The following is a 21,495-nucleotide window of genomic DNA, read 5'->3' as shown; positions in this document are numbered from 1 at the left end:
GAGCTATTACAAGGGGGCATAACTATAGGGTTCGTGGTGGGAGATACAGGAAGGATATCAGAGGTAGGTTCTTTACGCAGAGAGTGGTTGGGGTGTGGAATGGACTGCCTGCAGTGATAGTGGAGTCAGACACTTTAGGAACATTTAAGCGGTTATTGGACAGGCACATGGAGCACACCAGGATGATAGGGAGTGGGATAGCTTGATCTTGGTTTCAGATAAAGCTCGGCACAACATCGTGGGCCGAAGGGCCTGTTCTGTGCTGTACTGTTCTATGTTCTATGTAGATAGCTGACAACTGCAAGAAACACAAAGTTGTGATAGTAGGGGATTTTAATTTTCCACATATAGATTGGGACTCGCATACTGTTAAAGGTTTAGACGGGGTAGAGTTTGTAAAATGTGTTCAGGAAAAATTTCTACATCAGTATATAGAGGTGCCAACAAGAGAGGATGCGATATTGGATCTCCTATTGGGAAATGAGTTAGGGCAGGTGATGGATGTGAGTGTGAGGGAACACTTTGGATCCAGTGATCATAATGCCATTAGTTTCAACCTGATCATGGATAAGGATAGATCTGGTCCTTGGGTTGAAGTTCTTGATGCGCTATCAATAAGGCGAAAGACTACTGATATGCCAATATAAGTGTAGGCTTTTATTCACAACAGAATCAGGAGCAGATCCCAACAAATAACCGACCTGGACTGAACAAGGGGGCGGAGACAGCCACCTTTATACTAGGTGCTGAGGGGAGGACCCAAACTGGAAGGGGATGTGTCCAGGTATGACAAGCACACACAACGGTGGTCCATATAGGACAAAGGCACAACTGAGGTCCACCACAGTTCTAAACTCGGAAAGTGGATGAAGGGAAGGTGGTGGATGTTGTCGACCTGGATTTCAGCAAGGCCTTTGACAAGGTCCCACATGGGAGGTTAGTTAGGAAGGTTCAGTCGCTGGGTATACATGGGGAGATAGTAAATTGGATTAGACACTGGCTCAATGGAAGAATGATGTGTCAATGGAAGAAGCCAGAGAGTGGTTGTGGAGGATTGCTTCTCTGAATGGAGGCCTGTGACTAGTGGTGTGCCGCAGGGATCAGTGTTGGGTCCATTGTTGTTTGTCATCTACATCAATGATCTGGATGATAATGTGGTAAATTGGATCAGCAAATTTGCTGATGATACAAAGATTGGAGGTGTAGTGGACAGTGAGGAAGGTTTTCAAAGCTTGCAGAGGGATTTGGACCAAGTAGAAAAATGGACTGAAAAATGGCAAATGGAATTTAACACAGACAAGTGTGAGATATTGCACTTTGGAAGGACAAACCAAAGTAGAACATACAGGGTAAATGGTAGGACTCTGAAGAGTGCAGTTGAGCAGAGAGATCTGGGAATACAGGTATAGAATTCCCTAAAAGTGATGTCACAGGTGGATAGGGTCGTAAAGGGTGCCTTTGGTACATTGGCCTTTATAAATCGGAGTATCAAGTATAAAGGTTGGAGTGTTATGGTAAGGTTATATAAGGCATTGGTGAGGCCGAATTTAGAGTATTGTGTACAGTTTTGGTCACCTAGTTACAGGAAGGATGTAAATAAGGTTGAAAGAGTGCGGAGAAGGTTCACAAGGATGTTGCCGGGACTTGAGAAGCTGAGTAACAGAGAGAGATTGAATAGGTTGGGACTTTATTCTCTGGAGTGTAGAAGAATGAGGGGAGATTTGATAGAGGTGTATGTGATTTTGATGGGTATAGATAGAGTGAATGCAAGCAGGCTTTTTCCACTGAGGCTAGGGGAGAAAATAACCAGAGGACATGGGTTAAGGGTGAAAGGAGAAAAGTTTAAAGGGAATATTAGGGGGGGCTTCTTCACACAGAGAATGGTGGGAGTGTGGAATGAGCTGCCGGAAAAACCTGCACGGGTTCATGGATGAGAGGGGTGTGGAGGGATATGGTCCAAGTGCAGGTCAGTGGAACTAGGCAAAAAATGGTTCGACACAGACAAGAAGGGCCAAAAGGCCTGTTTCTGAGCTGTAATTTTCTATGGTTCTGTGGTTCTATGGAGACAGGATTTACTCCCACTTGGAAATAAGTGGACGTGTTAGCGAGAGACAACATGGTTTTGTGAAGGGAAGGTCGTGTCTCACTAACTTGATCAAGTTTTTCGAGGAAGTGACGAGGGTAGGGCAGTCAATGTTGTCTACATGGACTTCAGTAAGGCTTTTGGCAAGATCCCTCATGGCAGACTGGTACAGAAGGTGATGTCACACTGGATCAGAGGTGAGCTGGCAAGATGGATACAGAATTGGCTCAGTCATAGAAGACAGAGGGTAGCACTGGAAGGGTCCATTTCTGAATGGAAGGCTGTGACTAGTGGCGTTCCTCAAGGATCAGTGCTGGGACCTTTGCTGTTTGTAATATATATAAATGATTTGGAGGAAAATGTAACTGGTTTGATTAGTAAGTTTGCGGATGACACAAAAGGTTAGTGGAATTGTGGAAGTGATGAGGATCATCGGAGGATACGCAGGATATAGATCAGTTGGAGACTTGCCTTCATCGGCCAGGGCATTGAGTTTAAAAATTGGCAAGTCATGTTGCAGCTTTATAGAACCTTGGTTCGGCTGCACTTGGAATATAGTGTTCAATTCTGGTCACCACACTACCAGAGGGATGTGGAGGCTTTGGAGAGGGTACAGAAAAGATTTACCAGGATATTGCCTGGTATGGAGGGCATTAGCTATGAGGAGAGGTTGGAGAAACTTGGTTTGTTCTCACTGGAACAATGGAGGTTGAGGGGTGACCTTATAGAAGTCTACAAGATTATGAGGGGCACGAACAGAGTGGATAGTCAGAAGCTTTTTCCCAGGGTGGAAGAGTCAATTACTAGGGGGCACAGGTTTAAGGTGCGAGGGGCAAGGTTTAAAGGAGATGTACGAGGCAGATTTTTTACACAGAGGGTGTTGGGTGCCTGGAACTCGCTGCCGGGGGAGGTAGTGGAAGCAGATATGATAGTGAGTTTTAAGGGGCGTCTGGACAAATACATGAATAGGTTGGGAATAGAGGGATATGGTCCCCGGAAGGGTAGGGGGTTTTAGTTCACACAGCATGGTCGGTGCAGGCTGGGAGGACCGAAGGGCCTGTTCCTGTGCTGTAATTTTCTTTGCTCTTTGTTCTTAAGCACTGCACTACTCGGGATGGGTGACAGCAGACTGACTTGGCTGGCTGACAGGCAGCAGCAAGGATATTGGTGGAGTGGCATTGGCAGGAGGGTGAATGCTGGCTTCCTGAGAGAGAGGACAGCAACTTTATTCTCCCTGGAGCTGCTGCCACTTCCCGTCGGGTGTTGCCTTAGTAACCCCGTAATGTATTGGAGATCCTGCAAGCACCGTTCCACACTGTGATCCCTCGCCTTGATGGCATCAGTTTGAGCTGGCATATCAGCAAGCTGACATTGTATGATTTCAGTGGCAGCGTTTCGGCATTGGGTGGCCACTGATTGTGCTGCAGCATTGATCATTGCCTCTTGTAAGATTGTGTACACAAGTATGAAAATGGAGTTGGCCACTATTCCTGTGCTGGCAGGGATGGAGTCTAGGTTCCATGCAAAGGCCTGTGCCAAGTTAATGCTGGACTCCTGCATTGACTGTAGGTTTTGTGACAGGCTTCCCAAAGCACTAAGTATTTAGTTATACATAACCACCATCATTATTCCGTCAGCTGCCCATTGTCATCATCTGATAGATATAGGACAGATGTCAGAGGCAGGTTCTTTACTCAGAGAGTAGTAAGGGCGTGGAATGCCCTGCCTGCAACAGTCGTGGACTCGTCAACATTAAGGGCATTTAAAAGGTCATTGGATAAACATATGGATGATATTGGAATAGTGTAGGTTAGATGGGCTTTAGATTGGTTTCACAGGTCGGCGCAACATTGAGGGCCGAAGGGCCTGTACTGCGCTGTAATGTTCTATGTTCTATGAGTCCCTTGTCACAAAGCCTGAATGTGGCTTGGCACTTAAATCATTGAAATGAGTAAGGAATGCAAAGTTGGTGAGCTGATTGCATTGCAATCAAAGGGTCAAAGTGCTTGGCACCATTGAATTTAGCCCCCGCTCCTCCACTGTTTCTCTGAATTAAAATAGTGCCATGAGATCTTTTATGGCAGGGCATGTGATACTTTAGCTTCATGTCCCATCTGACAGACGGCACCTCTAACAACATAAACCCTCAACACTGTTCTCAGGTGTCTGAGACAAAGTAGGCACCAACTTAGAGTCATAGAATGTTTACAGCATGGAAACAGGTCCTTCGGCCCATCGATTCTGCACCAACACACGGGAAACACCTGAACTCCCACGTAATCCCATTTACCAGTACTTGACCCATAGCCTTGAAAGTTATGACGTGCCAAGTGCTCATCCAGGTACTTCCTAAAGGATGTGAGGCAACCCACTTCTACCATTCTCCCAGGCAGCGCATCCCAGACCATCACCACCCTCTGGATAAAAGTATTTTTCCTCAAATCCCCCCTAAACCTCCTGCCCCTCACCTTGAACCTGTGTCCCCTCGTAACTGACCGTTCAACTAAGGGAACAGCTGCTGCTTATCCACTCTGTCCATGTCTCTCATAATCTTATACACTTGGATCAGGTTGCCCCTCAGTCTTCTCTGCTCCAACGACTGCACCCCTTCCAGTGCAATCACATCCTTCCTATAATGTGGGAATTATATTCCAGTGCTGTATTATATAATAGACAGTCACTGAGGAATTGTTAATTCATACTTAAACTTGCTGCTGAATTGGTTTTTTCTCTGTGGTATAGATCACTGAATTTGTAAATTGTTAGAAGTTGTGGGGTATTGGTATCAAACACTGGCACAGTTAAATTCTGGCCTGCAGCTTCTGAATGTCTGCTATATCTTCTACTATATCTGCTTAATTTAGTTAAATTCTCTGTGTCTCCAACAGATTCCTGCTTGTCTTCAGCTGTCTCGTCCTGTCAGTGTTTTCCACCATACCCAGCCACCAGAATATGGCAAATTCTGGACTCTTTATCCTGGTAAGAAGTAAAGTTAAAGTTTATTTATTTGTCATAAGTATGTTTACATTGACACTGCAATGAAGTTACTGTGAAAATCCCCTAGTTGCCACACTCTGGCACCTGTTCGGGTACACTGAAGGAGAATATAGCATGGCCACTGCACCTAACCAGCACATCTTTTTAAGGAACAGCGGGGGAAGGTTTAACTGAGCATACATATAATTAGCCATGTTACATTCAATATAATTTATTAACCTAATATAATTGATTGAGAATTAAATGGCTGGAACATTAATCATGAAGTGTCACAACAGATAGCACAAGTAATAGGCCAATCAGGACATAAAAAATGCAGATCACTTTCCCCATTGATCTATCGTAGGACACCATCCAGCGCGAGACATTGAATCATACATCAGAAAATCCTGGAATTATGAGAAAAGAACTATGGTTAATAACACTGCTGGCAAGAATGAAAAAACGCAAGAAATAGGATTTGGAGCAGGCCATTTGGTCCATCAAAGCTGCTCCACCAGTCAACAAACTGACAGCTGATCTTCTATCTCAACTCCATATTCTGCAATTTCCCCACATTTAATTCCCTGTGGGTACCCCAAAAGCTACTAATCTCTGTCTTGAATATATTCAATGACTGAGCACACACTATTCTCTAAGGTAGAGAATTCCACAGAGTTCCAACCCTTTGAGTGTAGAAATTTCTCCTCACCTCAATTCCAAATTGCAGACCTCTTATTCTGAGTCAGTGCACCTAACTCTTAAAACTACTATATGTATCAAATTAGATCACCTCTTATTTTCCTCAGCTCCAAGAAATATAGGCCTAGCCTCCTCAAACTCTCCTCATAGGACAATCCAGGAACCAGTCTTGTGAACATTCATTGCACTCCGACTCTGGCAAGTATTTCCTTCCTTAGATAAAGAGACCAAAACTGCACGCAGCACCCTGTAGCTCTGTAGACTTGTAGTAAGATCTTTTTCCTCTTATACTCCATGGTATATGGCAGATATCAGGTGGATAAAACAATTGAGAACCAGGCTGAATATAGAAGCTCCAGAGAGAATTGAAAAAAACAAGAGAAGCCGAGAGAGAGTTTGAGAATAGACTGTCAGCCAACATAAAAGAACATCCAAAATTCTTCTCCAGGCATACAAATTGTATAAAGGCAGTAAAAGGGGGAGTGTGTCCAATTAGGTATCAAAAAGGCAAGTTACACATGGAGGCAGGGAGCAAGCTGAGGAATTAAATGAATACTTTACATCAAGGAAGAAGATGTTGTCCAGGTCATAGTGAAAGAGGAGGTAGTTCAGACACTTGAATGGTTTAAAATTGGTAAGGAGGATTTATGAGATAGGCTATCTGTACTTAAAGTCGAGAAGGCACCAGGATTGGATAAAATGCATCCAAGGAAGTGAGAGAAGTGAGAATGAAAACTGTGGAGGCACTGGCCATAGTTTTCAGTCTTCGAGTCAGTGATGGTGCCAGAGGACTCAAGAATTGTGACTGTTATATCCTTGTTCAAAAAAGGGTGCAAAGATAAGCCCAGCAACTGCAGGACAGTCAGTTTAACCTTGGTGGTGGGAAAGCTTTTTGAAAGGATAATTTGGGACAAAATTAATAGTCACTTGGGCAACAGCAGGTTACTTCAGGAAAGCCAGCATGGATTTGTTTAGGGCAAATCATGTTTAACTAATTTGCTTGAAATTTTGATGAGGTAATAGAGAGGGTGATGAGAGTAATTTGACCATGAACAACACGCAAAAAACATTTATTGCTAGGGCTGGTTGCACTTATCCAAAAATATCTAATTGGTGTTGTTGCCATGGTTGAAGTGTCCATGCAGGCAGTTTAAGTTTATTTATTAGTATCACAAGTAGGCTTACATTAACACTGCAATGAAGTTACTGTGAAAATCCCCTAGTCGCCACACTCCAGAACCTGTTCGGGTACAGTGAGGGAGAATTAGCACGGTCAATCCACTTAACTAACACATCTTTTGGACAGTGGGAGGAAACTGGAGCACCCGGAGGAAACACATGTAGATACGGGGAGAACGTGCAAACTCCACTCGGACGGTGACCCAGGTCAGGAACCAAACCCGGGTCCCTAGCACTGTGAGGCAGCAGTGCTAACCACTGTGCCGCCCATTATAGAGGTGCAGGACATGTTTTATCAGATTTTTAATTGAATGTACAAAGCTACGTAGTTTGCAAGGAACTGTTCTATGCAGTGATCTATTACTGGACACCAGATTACTTCAAGGGACTATTGTTCCATCTTAATAATATCTGGATTTCTATCATGGGCACGAAGAAATACACATCGCTGTAGCGCTTTTGGGATAATTGCTCAGGTTCTGCGTGCTTTACAGATATCATGAAGCAATGTAAATTCATTCTGTACTCTAATACAGGATCAGTTCTTTCTTTATTTCACAAAGCCACTTGAGTTTTAATTACTGGCTTACTTTCTGCAGTATGCAGTCTGTCATCGATTCTGCCTTCAACTCCACTCGCACAACAAAATTAACGGTCGCATGTGATATCACGGTGATTGTGCAGTCTTCAACATCGCAAGTCACTTCACTTTCATTGACGTTGTTTGCGATAGTGGTTCAGTTCCACCTGTCAGCTACTTGGCTGTGTGAATCTGCAAAGATACTCTATCTCAAAGTTGTACTTGAAGTTGATGATCTGGTCATCTGTAGATGCAAAAAGGTCGAATATCAGATTCTGATGTCGCTAACAATGTAATAACTGCTTGGTGATTAGTGTGGAGAGTGAAATTTCTACCAATGTACCAATGCTCACAAGTGTAGATGCAGGCGAGTGCTTCCCACCCTCCAGCTGAGGCTTTACATTCCATTTCCGACAGTGGTGTAACATGTCAGTGATTGCTCATTCGCTTATTACAGTGCACTGTGAGACTACAGTTCCTATTGCATTTTCTGCACACCTATTGTGACATATGTTTCCACATGTGGTTGAAATGCTCAAGAGCTGAGGGACATACTCTCTTCACACTCAACGTATCAAACTCTGTTTGCTGTGCGATTGTCCATTCGCATTATGCATCTTTGTGGAGTGGCTTCTGAAGAGGCTGTGCATTCACTGTGTTCTTAGGAATGAATATGTGTTAAAAAGAATAATGCCAACCTTTTCACGTTAGATGGATCGGAAGTATATGAATGGTTTTGGTGTTGTCAGTTGTAGGCTTTACCCCAGATGCTGTTACTCTGTACCCTGGAAAGTCAAACTCAGATGCCGCAAATGTACATTTGTCTTTGTTGAGCATCACATTGTGCTTTGCGATTCGAATGAGCACCGCTGATAAATGCTGATCATGTTCTGCTTTGTTCCTTCCATGGTGCTGCTAAGTAGGTTGAGTGTCCCCTCAATGTCTGAAAATACTGAAGAAATGATCTTCTGTTTAAGTTATTTTGTTAGAGTCACAAGTAGGCTTACATTAACACTACAATGAAGTTACTGTGAAAATCCCCTAGTCGCCACACTCCGACACCTATTCGGATACACTGAGGGAGAAATTAGCATGGCCAATTCACCTACCCAGCATGTTTTTTGGACTATAGGAGGAAACCTACGCAGACACAGGGAGAACATGCAGACTCCACACAGACAGTGACCCAAGCCGGGAATTGACATAGGGTACCTGGTGCTGTGAGGCCACTGTGCCGCCGTGCCCCCCATTCATTCTGAATCACACTGGGTGAATTGCACCTTGTAATGATGCACTTTCACAGACTTCAAAACACAAAAAAAATGTATTAAAAAGACAACACCATCCTCATGGCTGCACCCAGCTCCCTACATGTCTCCTTCCTAAGAGGGCTCCATCCCCTGGGGTGATTACCCAATCTGAATCCCAGTTTTCCCCCAAATCAGGTGAGCCTTACTCTGCTGTGTTGCCGTTAAAGGGACAATCACCACAAATCATAGAATCGTAGAACCCCTACAGTACAGAAAGAGGCTATTTGGCCCATTGAGTCTGCACCGGCTCTCTGACAGATTGTCTTACCCAGAGCCTCTCTCCCACCCTATCCCCGTAACCCTGCACATTCACCATGAACAATCCATCTAACCTACATATCTTGGGACTCTAAGGGGCCATTTAGCATGGCCAATCCATCTAACCTGCACGTTTTTAGAGTGTGGGAGGGAACTGGAGCACCCGGAGGAAACCCATGCAGACAAAGCACCAAAAACCACGGTGGCAGAGTGGCTAACACTGCTGCCTCACTGCACCAGGGACCTGGGTTCAATTCCAGCCTTGGGCCACAGTTTTCATGGATTCTGCACGTTCTCCCTGTGTCTGCGTGGGTTTCCTCTGGCTGCTCCAGTTTCCTCCCACAGTCCACAGACGTGCTGATTAGGTGCATTGGCAATGCTAAATTCTCCTTCAGTATACCGGAGTGTGGTGACTAGGGGATTTTCATATTAACTTAATTGTAGTGTTAATGTAAGCCTACTTGTGACATTAATAAATAAACTTAAAACTTTTTAATTAAAAAAAACTTCAGAGAGAGCCAGAACAGACATGATAGGCTGATTGCATCCTTCTGTGCTATAACCATTCTGTGATTCTCCAGTGCTCAATATTACAGCCATGGTAGCGTGTCCCTTATGGCAAGCTCTTGGAGGGACATATGACTTGTTTGGCCAATTGGGCCAGAGCACATGAGTCCTGGAGCTGAGTATGGGTTCTCCTTGCCTCTGAAGTCATGGAAGCGGGGTAAATATGTGCATACGGTAGCCTTTAGTCACTCTCTGTACATGGTTATTTACCTTAATAAACCATTCATTCGTTAATCTACTTGCAGTCGCTCATCTTTATAAGATACCACACATCCATAATCCAGAAATGGTCCCAGCATTCAATACATCCAAAGACAGTGTGATGTACACAAGCTTTATAGTACCAGATGGCAGTGAAATATTCCCTTTTACCCCATTTGTATTAATCATGTACAGAGCAGTTGCTGGGGCACACAAGAACAGTACAGTACCAGATCAGAACAAAATGTTTTACTTTGCCTTGTGCACACTATGTGTTAACTGCCTTGGAGTCATTCCTTTCCTTTCTCAATATCATTTGTAAGGATCCTTTCAACACTGCAGAATACCTGACTAATCCAGTGTTCATAATCAGTAAGCAGAATGCTAAGTTTATGTAAGGACTATTAGCTGTAATACGTATTATGCTGACAGTCGTAAAACCTGCTCAGGGAGCTCCAGTAAATAGTACATAAATACTCCAAATGTATTGCTCCAGCTTCCTGCCATGCAAGGGGAATTTCTCCCACACAGACTGTTGGCACCAGATTCCTGCCTGTCTCAGTCTTAATTAGGAATTTCAAAATCTGCATATCCGGTAAAGACCAGAATCTAATTAAGTAATAAATCAGAAATGCCAATTAGATCTTTAAAAAGAACATGAAATCTGCAAGTTTTCATTCACATTGTTTTTATAATTACCATTGTGGACAAACTCTGGATCTGAGGCTTTTAGTCATTAGCTATACATCTCGGACACCATGCTGCGAATAATACATAAATATGGAATCTAATATGCGGCACAGCGGTTAGTACTGTTGCCTCACCAGATTGATTCCGGGGATGAAAGGGTCGATGTATGAGGAGATATTAAAATGTTTGGGTTTGCACTTGTTGGAGTTCAGAAGGGTGAGAGTGGATCTGATCAAGGTATATAAAAAAGGATTGATAGAGTGAATGTAGACCAAATGTTTCCTCTTATGGGGCAATCTAGAAACAAGAGGGCACAGGTATAGGTTGAGACGTGGTAGATTCAAAACTGAAATGAGGAGGAACTACTTCTCGCAGAGCATGGTGAATGTGTGGAACTCGCTGCCCCATAGCGCGGTGGAACCTGAATCATTGAATGGTTTCAAGAAGGAGATGGATAGATTTCTGATAGAAAATGGGATAAAGGGATATGGGGATCAGGTGAGGAGGTGGATTCGACACCAGGAAGAGGTCAGCCATGATCTGATTGAATGGAGGAGCAGGCTCAAATGGCTGAGTTTGCCTACTTCTGCTCCCAATTCCTATGTTCCTCACAGCTCCAGGGACACGGGTTCAATTCCGGCTTCGGGTCACGTTTGCACATTCTCCGCAGGTAGTGTGGGTTTCCCCTGGGTGCTGCGGTTTCCTCCCACAGTCCAAAGATGTGCAGGTTAGGTGGATTAGCCATGCTAAATTGCTCCTTAGTGTCCCAAGATGTGTAGGCTAGAGGGATTAGCAGGGTAAATATGTGAGGTGACAGGGACAGGGTCTGGGTAAGTTGATGCAGATGCAATGTGCCAAATGACCTGCTTCTACACTGTGAGGATTCTATGATTCTAATCTGTAGCCTTCACATGGGCTGCAGATATTCAGTGAGTTAACTGAGTCGGGAGGTCTCCAGCCTGTGCTGATTTAGTTGATCTCAATATACAGAAGGACTGAATTTACTGGCCTCAACAGTGTCTGAGTTGCGAAGGAGAATATTGGCCAGGCTCTCACACCCAATTTTTGCTCGTCCAGTTGTTGTGTGATTGTGTGGCTCCCAGATTAATTCTAGAAACTCACATTGGTGGCAGAAAACTTCACCCATCGTATACGTTCATACTTGAAGAATTGCCGATGTTGGGTTAATGTTGGCAGGTTCGGGCTTGAGCTCAGCCATCAGCAGGACCTAGCACGGCGGACTCAGGCCTCGCACTACCGAGCGCACACTTGATTATTAACTGTCTGGAGGAATGGGGGTGACTACTTCTCATGGGATTCTATTTGAGAAAACAGGGGATAAAATTAGTAATGAAACAAAACTTTACTTCATTCCTCTTTCATGTACTCTGTGTTTCTTGCTTTTTGCCTTACTGTCTCCTTCCTCCAGTATTTTTCTTTCCCACTTCATTCCATTCAGCTATGGGATTGGGAAGAGTTACTCTTAATTCCAGTTAATGGAAAATAAGTGAAGGAGATCAATTTGGATGCAGGGCTCTCTGACCATTCCTCCGCACTGACATGTCATTCCAGTTAAAATGTTAAGATCTATATTTATTACAGCTCTTTCTCTTTCTCCTGCCTGATACCTTGGCTGCCATTAGATCACTGGAATTTCTATTCAATATTTATTTCACTAGCTGTGGAATATTTTGTGGTTGCAAAGAGCATTGCTTAAGATGGTGTAATCATGTTTCAATCCATTGGATCATACCCAAACAGTAACCTAACTCTACCTTAATATATCATCTGACGACTCATGACAGTTTGTGATTCACTGCTAGAGATCATCGAGGTCCCAAGTCTGATTTCCTGTTTGTGATGAGTTAGCTAAACTTAACTGAGTTAAGGTAGGTACCCTAGGACTGGGTTCAGCTTTGCTCAGTTTAGGATGGAATTCCTGCTCCTGATCATGATCTGGTGACACATGTTGGGAATGTGCTTGTGTGTGACCTCCGGTTAAAATAGTTCTGATGTCCAGCATGCCAAAATAATACGGCAACAAAATATTTGTGATAATTGGAGGAAGTTCCTGGGTAACGTTTGCACAACAGCCTGCTCCTTCAGAGGAAGAATGGAATTGGTAAAATAAATTCTGATGCATTTTGGACTGAACACAAATTTCTTAAAAGCTGAAAGGACATAAAGGATTCACTGTAAATTTCTTACTGCTTCCAGTGTGTAAATACATCTGTTTACATAAGAATGTTGGGATGCAGTGGAATGCAAAAAATTGTACTTCTGCATCATTTCATTCTGTTTCCTGGTGGATTCTCAAATATTTATCTGAAGAGGGAGAGCCCGCCCTCTAACTCACTAGCATACAAATCCAGCTCTGTGCACCTTGGCTACTCGTGGGAATAAGGTATGGTTTCTTAGTCACTCTGAACTTTAGAATTCTGTGCTGTGTGGGTGGGATTGGCTGTTTATCTTGATTTTTCTGATTTTTTCCCCCAACCTTGGCCTCATATTCCCTTGATGACAAGGATTCTTTCTCATGCCAAACACACTCATCCCCTTTCCAAATGTTCATGTGCCTCTGAACCTGAGTCTCGCTACGGTTTGGAAACTGAAGGGAAACAATGAGTTCACTGACACAATTCTATTGATACAACTTTATGTGGATGCAGTGCTGGAAATGTAACCTTGCTAGCATGGACTACAAGAGTACTGACTTTGGGTATGACGATAAATATATGCTAAAGAACTGGATGGTTCTTTTACCCTTCCTTTACTGGAACTGTCTGAGATTTACCACTGAGTTTGTGGTCAAAGAGTGAATGAGGCAGACATTGGATTGTTGACACCTTAAATCATCCAATTTGGAATTTCTTTGCCAATTCTTGGATAGCCACAGCTGAATGAATGAAATATTTGTCGAATCGTTAAGGAAGAAGTCAGGTAAGTCACGCATTAAAAACTATTGGGCCTGGACTTCCTCAGAGTGGCAATCAGCGTCGACTCCGATCCCAGCTTCTTATATGAAATCCTGTCTCGCCTGGCCTTCCAACTCAGGCTGGATAAAATCAGAGGAGTGCAGCACATCCTGAGGCCTAGTGTTGAGTGCAGGTACAGCGATCGGAAAGACAGCACAGTCTCTTCTTTACAGCACTAGTTTAAAGGTCCTCAATAGGCAAGGAGAAGGTAAGTATATTAGGTAAATGAGTTGTATTTGGGGTGTGTGCATCTTGGGCCTCGTGACGTGGTTAGGGATGTGTCAGCTCTGGCCATGGGCTTGTGGTCAATTTGGGCTGGGGAAGGTTTTATGGGAAGAGTCCCCATGGGAGTGGGATGTCCCATGGGGAGGTGGAAGGGGATGTCTCCTTAGGGTGGCTGGGGGGAGTACCCTGGTGGTTTGTGCATGTGGTGTGAGTCCTGTGGGACTCGGTGTGGGTCTATGCAATAGTTACCGTGCAATAATTTCCATGCAAACATTACCCAGGAACTTCCTAGCACATCTTTGGGTTCATGTAATCCCCAACCCCACCCTCCTCCACAGTATGACTCTCTGAAGCTCAGAAGGTAAGGTCGAGGGTTGACTACAAAAGTACAAATTGAATAACATGTGCACTGGCAATTGACAGATAAAACTAATATAGTCTGGATCATCTAACACTTTTAATAATGGCCTCACCCCCATCCATCCCCAATGCCACCCATTCCCCCTCAGTTCACCCATGCTACCTCTATGCCTTCCCCATGTACCCTCTATAATCACAACCAAATATAGCACTATGTATAGTCCTCAGGAGCAATGTAATAACAATGAGAATGATCTTAAAATAATAGAAGAAGAATTAAATCTCAAACAATCAAATAAAAATTTAAATTCAAACCTACTATCATTGATACCAGAAAAAAAAACTCTTCCAATGCAAAATAAATTTTAATACAGTGAGTGTCTATTAGGTTTGTAAACAAGCAATAACCCCACAAAGGGGCGGCACGGTAGCACAGTGGTTAGCACTGCTGCTTCACAGCTGCTTCACAGCTCCAGGATCCCGGGTTCGATTCCCGGCTCGGGTCACTGTCTGTGTGGAGTTTGCAGATTCTCCTCGTGTCTGCGTGGGTTTCCTCCGGGTGCTCCGGTTTCCTCCCACAGTCCAAAGATGTGTGGGTTAGGTTGATTGGCCAGGTTAAAAATTGCCCCTTAGAGTCCTGAGATGTGTACATTAGTGGGCAAAATATGTGGGGGTAGGGCCTGGGTGGGATTGTGGTCGGTTCAGACTCGATGGGCCGAATGGCCTCCTTCTGCACTGTAGGGTTTCTATGAAATCTATGAAATCTATGAAAGACATATTCAGTCATTTTAACTTCTTAAAAGTGTCAATTATCCTTGCATTAACCTGTTGAACTGAAGCCATTATGGTTTATGAAACACACTAAGCATTCATAACGGTACAGTTGTCATAACAAAATTTTCCAGCGACATTAGCTGAAACTGACAAGATCTGCGTTATAGTAATCAACGTAAGGGCCAATTTACAATTGCAGAACAGATTCCTAAGATTAAAAACACATCTACATTACAATACAGCATTTAACAGTGATGTTTAAAGGTGTGAAAACATTTACATCTACCTTTCAGAATGTTCCCAATCCCTCAGGAGACCTCCTTCAGTGGTCACAAACTCTCCAAGGAATTAGGATTTACAGTTTCCAAAATCCATGCAAACACACGAAAATTGTATGTCGGAGGAAACTCAATTTTTCTCCAGTTCTCACAAAGGGGCTCCAACCTTGGAAAAGGTGCATACAAGGCCTTCCTGACCTGTGAAAAGACCACGTGACATTGGTGTGGTGTTGGAAAGGCAGAGGAAGTTTGTTTTTCCTGCAAAATAAACTATGTTCAACATTTCACAACTCAATTTGTACATCCATTGAAAAGTAGGCTTACATTAACACTGCAGTGAAGTTTCTGTGAAAATCCCCTAGTTGCCTCACTTCAGCGCCTGTTCGGGTTACACTAAGGGAGAATTTAACATGGCCAATGCACCTAACCAGCACGTCTTTCAGACTGCGGGAGGAAACCAGAGCACTCGGAGGAAACCCACGCAGACACGGGGAGAACGTGCAAACTCCACACAGAGAGTGACCCAAGTTGGTAATCGAACCGGGTCCCTGGCGCTGTGAGGCAGCAGTGCTAACCACTGTGCTACTGTGCCACTCTAAGTTGGAAATCTGATCTTGTGTGCGTCTGATTTATAATCCAATATCTTTGTCTACCATGGGTCTCACAAATGTGAGGATATGTGACATCCCACTTGCAAATGTCTTTGCATCACTTGCAAGGATCAAGTTTATATATATATATATATATATATGTACATAAGTCTCCATGGAGTAATTAATTTCAAACCTTTATGGTTAATTAGCTTAAAAGCCTGGATGGTATGTAGTTTTTCTTTTAAGCGTACTTCCCAGCACTCAGTTCAGTTACTGACACTATCTTCTGGGCAGCTTTCAGGCTAAAACCCCATTTTGAGAACATATTTCAGGCAGTTTGTAGATCTTGGAATCACTTTTGTAACAGTTTATAGGCATATCTCCTGCAAGATCACAGGTCAGGATGTGTTGGGGTGAAATGCACAGTTTGCAGGTTGACCTCGCTAGCATGGAATGGACAGGCCGTAATCTGACCAGGGTAGCATTCTAAGCATCCTGCAAAGTCCTGTTAGGTTTTCTTGGTAATTCACAATGGGTAATTTAACTGATTATACATTCTTTAATTTTACATGGTAAATTAGAGCTTGCACAAGCAGTGATTTGACAATACACCCCGAGTAAAGGCAGTTAAGTGGTAACTTGATGGGAATCAGTGATTTAGGCCTTTATTAATAAAATGTTTTACTGGTGCCAAAGATTTGAAAGGAACAAAATGGTCATAAATAAACTTCAGCCAGAAATCTAACAGAATGCAAAAACAGGCAGACTGCTGCGTGAGAATTAATAGATAAACACCTCTGTAGAATCTCAGGCCCAAATGTAGATGGAGTCAAGACAATATCTAAGTTTCAAGGTCACCATTTTTTGTTTGCTTTTGTCAAGCTTGGCATTAGAATGCTTAAGAGTTGACAGATGTCCGAGCATTGGGAAGTCAGAGATCCTGAGACTCTGGTCAGGCTTGGGTGGGGAGATGGCTGCATTTTACCAGCTCTGTTGGCAAAAATGGAAGAGCAGAGGGCTGATAAAATGGCAGTGGAAGACTTTGAGAGGACAGACTGACATCTTCCTGCTGTCACAGGATATTACCAGTTCCAGCAACATCACTGGACGGCCATTTATGCCTGATTTAGGAGTGGATAGATCACAGATTGTCTTTGCAGTGGATGAAGCACAGATTGAATTTGTTATTGGGAAATGTGTGAACTACATGGTGATATTACTCATGTGTAGAGTTGACCTCATTGGTGTGGAGTGGATGAACTGAAACATGATCATTTAGAGTGGAGGAAAACACTTAATGCTGCTTAATTTGTCCTGTTCTCTAGGAATTCGTCATGATCGTTGTATTTGGCCTGGAGTATGTGATTCGGATTTGGGCAGCTGGCTGCTGCTGCCGGTACAGAGGATTGCAGGGGAGGCTCCGGTTTGCTCGTAAACCGTTCTGTGTAATAGGTAAAAACTGCTACGCCATGTGGCAAACTTTAATAGATATCCCGATCACAGCAAGCAAACATTTATATTAAAGAAGCAGAAAATTGATTTCTTCTATTTGCTTATTCTGCTGAAATATATGCACATTTTTATTTCCAATAATGAAGGAATTTCTCCTTCCTCCATTGTAGATGTAGAGGCACATAACATTCCCAAGCCATCAATGTGTCACGGACAGGAGAGGGGGAAGAGGCAATTTAACTGCACTCATTTCCCCACTCTCTACCCATCCATAAATAGAAAGGAGCTTTTTATTCTGATTTCCTCCTTTATAGATGGTGGGGTATTTTCCCCAACCCTTCAATTTGGAAATGTTCCATTCCTCTATGAATGACTTGCACTGCAAACTCGAGGTAAGATAAAAACAAAAGGGTTGGTATATTTTTACACACACACACACATTTCGCAATGTCCACCTCTTTTACACTTGTACAATAAATGGGGAATAAGGAAAAAGGAAGAGGGGTCAGGACATGACCACAATAGAATACAACAGAATAGGGTTTTAGATGTGTCGACAGTCCAGAATCAGAAGTCAACTGGAATGTTTTTTCCGAAGGAAGGTTGTAGAATGCTCCATCTTTACAGAGCATGACTTACACAAAGGCAGAAGGGACATGGAGTCAGTTAGCCTGAAGGCATGAGTTCCAAAGTTCTAGCAGTTGGCAGGTTTGATGAGAGCCAGAGTTCTTTCTGCAGCCACTGGCTTGCTGGTAGACAGCGCAGGCTGTTGCCTGGAGTTCTGTTCAAATTGGAGGTCAAACTGTAACTGCCTTAGTTCAATTCCACCAGACAATATTACAGTGAAGCTTGGAGAAGGTCATGTGACATACCTCCTCAATGTTGGACAAAGGATGTACATTTCCATGGTTGTATATTTGAGGTATTTAATTAGAGTCAGGATTCCTTTGTTTCAGGAAACACTGGTTTTGGTTGGTAAACGGAAGCACAGTTGCTGAAACCATTGTGTTAGAACTGCTCATGCTTTGGCATGAGCACCATAATGGGAGATTAAGACCTGCAAAAGCTTGCTTTTGTTCAAAGTTGACTGGAGCAGACTCACCGCCCATGTGATCATTGTTACTTTGAACCGACTGCATGGCATCAGGTGACCAGCTGGAGACATTTTGTCAAAAAGTTGGTTTCTCGCTGGTGTAAAATTAGGCAGGAATGTGCACTACCACCTGCCATGATGGCTCATCATTCCTGCCAGAGGCTGACATCAAATCCTTTTGTATCCCATTAATGGGAGTAATCCAGAACACAGGGGGACAGTAAGTTGCAATGAGGAAATAAGAACCTTACAAATGGATATAGATAGGTTAGGAGAGTGGGCCAAAATGTGGCAGATGGAGTTTAATGTGGATAAGTGTGAGGTCATGCATTTTGGTTGGAAAAATGGGAAGGTGACTTATTACCTAAATGGGGAGAGACTTTGGGGTGCTCCGGTGCAGAGGGATCTGGGTGCCCTCGTTCATGAGTCAAATGAAACTAGCATGCAGGTGTTTAACCCTGATAAATGTGAGGTGATTCGTTTTGGTAGGACTAATTTAAATGTGGATTACAGGGTCAAAGGTAGGGTTCTGAAGACTGTGGAGGAACAGAGAGATCTTGGGGTCCATATCCACAGATCTCTAAAGGTTGCCACTCAAGTGGATAGAGCTGTGAAGAAGGCCTATAGTGTGTTAGCTTTTATTAACAGGGGGTTGGAGTTTAAGAGCCGTGGGGTTATGCTGCAACTGTACAGGACCTTGGTGAGACCACATTTGGAATATTGTGTGCAGTTCTGGTCACCTCACTATAAGAAGGATGTGGAAGCGCGGGAAAGAGTGCAGAGGAGATTTACCAGGATGCTGCCTGGTTTGGAGGGTAGGTCTTATGAGGAAAGGTTGACGGAGCTAGGGCTGTTCTCTCTGGAGCAGAGGAGGCTGAGGGGAGACTTAATAGAAGTTTATAAAATGATGAAGGGGATAGATAGAGTGAACGTTCAAAGACTATTTCCTCGGGTGGATGGAGCTATTACAAGGGGGCATAACTATAGGGTTCGTGGTGGGAGATATAGGAAGGATATCAGAGGTAGGTTCTTTACGCAGAGAGTGGTTGGGGTGTGGAATGGACTGCCTGCAGTGATAGTGGAGTCAGACACTTTAGGAACATTTAAGCGGTTATTGGATAGGCACATGGAGCACACCAGGATGATAGGGAGTGGGATAGCTTGATGTTGGTTTCAGATAAAGCTCGGCACAACATTGTGGGCTGAAGGGCCTGTTCTGTGCTGTACTGTTCTATGTTCTATGTTCTAGGTACAGCAGATAATAAAGAAAGTGAATGGAATGTTGGCATTTATAGCTAAAGAAATAGAATATAAAGGTAAGGAAGTATTGTTGCAACTATACAAGGCATTGGTGAGACTGTACCTGGAGTATTGTAGAGTTTTGGTCCCTTTATTTGAGGAAAGATGTAGTGGCATTGGAGGCAGTTCACAGGAGGTTCACCAGATTGATTCCAGAGATGAGGGGTTTGTCGTATGAAGAGAGATTGAACAGTTTAGGCCTATACTCTCTGGAATTTAGAAGAATGAAGGGAGATCAAATTGAGGTATATAAGGGGATAAAAGGTATGGATAAAATAGATGTGGAGCAGATGCTTCTTATGGGGCATTTTAGGACGAGAGGTCATCTTCTTAGGATAAGGGGCATCAAATTTACAACAGAGTTAAGGAATAAACTACTTCTCCCAAAGGGTTGTGAATCTGTGGAATTCGCTACCCCAAAGTGCGGTGGATGCTGGGACAGTGAGTAAATTTAAGGAGGAGTTAGGCAGAGTTTTAACTGGTAATGGGTTGAAGGGTCATGGGGAGAGGGCAGGAAAATGGGGATGAGAAGCATATCAGCCATGATCGAATGGCGGAGCGGACTTAATGGGCCGAATGATCTAATTCTGCTTCTATATCTTATGAAGTTATGAACATCTAGACCAAAGTGGTATACAAATATCAGACTTACCTGCAAGAAGACCGGGGGCAGCTCGCAGAGGTCGTAAATGAAGATGGAGGCCTCCAATGACTGGACTCTGGAATACTGACGGCACGGTGGCACAGTGGTTAGCACTGCTGCCTCACAGCATCAGGGACCCAGGTTCAATTCACGGCTTGGGTCACGGTCTGTGCAGAGTTTGCATGTTCCCCCCATGTCTGCGTGGGTTTCCTCCAGGTGCTCTGGTTTCCTCCCACAGTCCAAAGATGTGCCGGTTAGTGAACTGGCCATGCTAAGTTGTCCCTTAGTGTCAGGGGCATTAGTAGGGTAAATACATGGGGATATGGGGATAGGGCCTGGGTGGGATTATTGTTGGTGCCGGTTCAATGGGTCAAATGGCCTCCTTCTGCATTGTAGGGATTATATGATTTACTACATACAGCAGTGAGTGGGTGAACCACCTAAGACATGAATCTCCTAACTTCAGGACCTTCCAGGAAATTAATCTTCACCTTAAATAATGGGTAAATTGATGCCTGGGCACTTTTTAAAAATGACGCCCAAATATAATGATGGGGTGCAAACCATCGAGCCCACCCCACAAAACATAAGGAAACCCTCAACTGTATCACTAATTAGGAGATGCCGGTGTTGGACTGGAGTAAACACAGTAAGAGTTTCAACAACACCAGGTTAAAGTCCAACAGGTTTATTTGGTAGCAAATGCCATTAGCTTTCAGAGCGCTGCTCCTTCGTCAGGTGGAGTGGATATCCAGTCCATCTGACAAAGGAGCAGCGCTCCGAAAGCTAATGGCATTTGCTACCAAATAAACCTGTTGGACTTTAACCTGGTGTTGTTAAAACTCTTACTAACTAATTAGGCCAGTATTGTGCGAAATAATGCAAATTCCCACTGACCTCTGCAGGGAAACTACCCCTGCTTCCACCACAGGACATGGTCCTGGGATGGAAAGTCTCACCCTTAATTGAGAGCCCCTTTCTCACACTTACAGAGTCATCACCCAAGTTCCATGTAAAATGTGAATGCAGAGACTTAGTCTGAGACGAGTAAGCGTATATTAAACACAATTTGTTTTATTACATCAACCTTGACACACATTTATTTTTAGGTTCTGAACTTTATTGAGCTGCCAAAGAAGTGATGCAGTGTAGTGGGGAATGATAGAAAGTTTACAGCAGAGAAAGAAGCAGCTTGGTCCATTGTGTCTGCTCCAGTCAAATAAACGGGCCACCCAGCTTAATCCCACTTTCCAGCGT

The 21,495-nt window shown here is 43.6% G+C and overlaps 1 protein-coding gene across 1 annotated transcript in view; it reads left to right on the top strand.

Moving 5' to 3' along the window:
* kcnq4 (potassium voltage-gated channel subfamily Q member 4) overlaps positions 1-21,495 on the top strand; it is a 573,223-nt gene that overhangs the window by 424,266 nt on the left and 127,462 nt on the right. The window contains exons 2-3 of the mRNA XM_078237159.1: positions 4,972-5,062; positions 17,077-17,203. Coding sequence (XP_078093285.1) covers positions 4,972-5,062; positions 17,077-17,203 — 218 coding nt within the window. The remainder of the gene's footprint in view (positions 1-4,971; positions 5,063-17,076; positions 17,204-21,495) is intronic.

The sequence above is a fragment of the Mustelus asterias genome, chromosome 21 (genome assembly GCF_964213995.1).
Source record: "Mustelus asterias chromosome 21, sMusAst1.hap1.1, whole genome shotgun sequence".
Taxonomy (NCBI): domain Eukaryota; kingdom Metazoa; phylum Chordata; class Chondrichthyes; order Carcharhiniformes; family Triakidae; genus Mustelus; species Mustelus asterias.
Note: the sequence above shows the minus strand (reverse complement) of the source record. Positions and strands in the feature narration are given on the sequence as shown.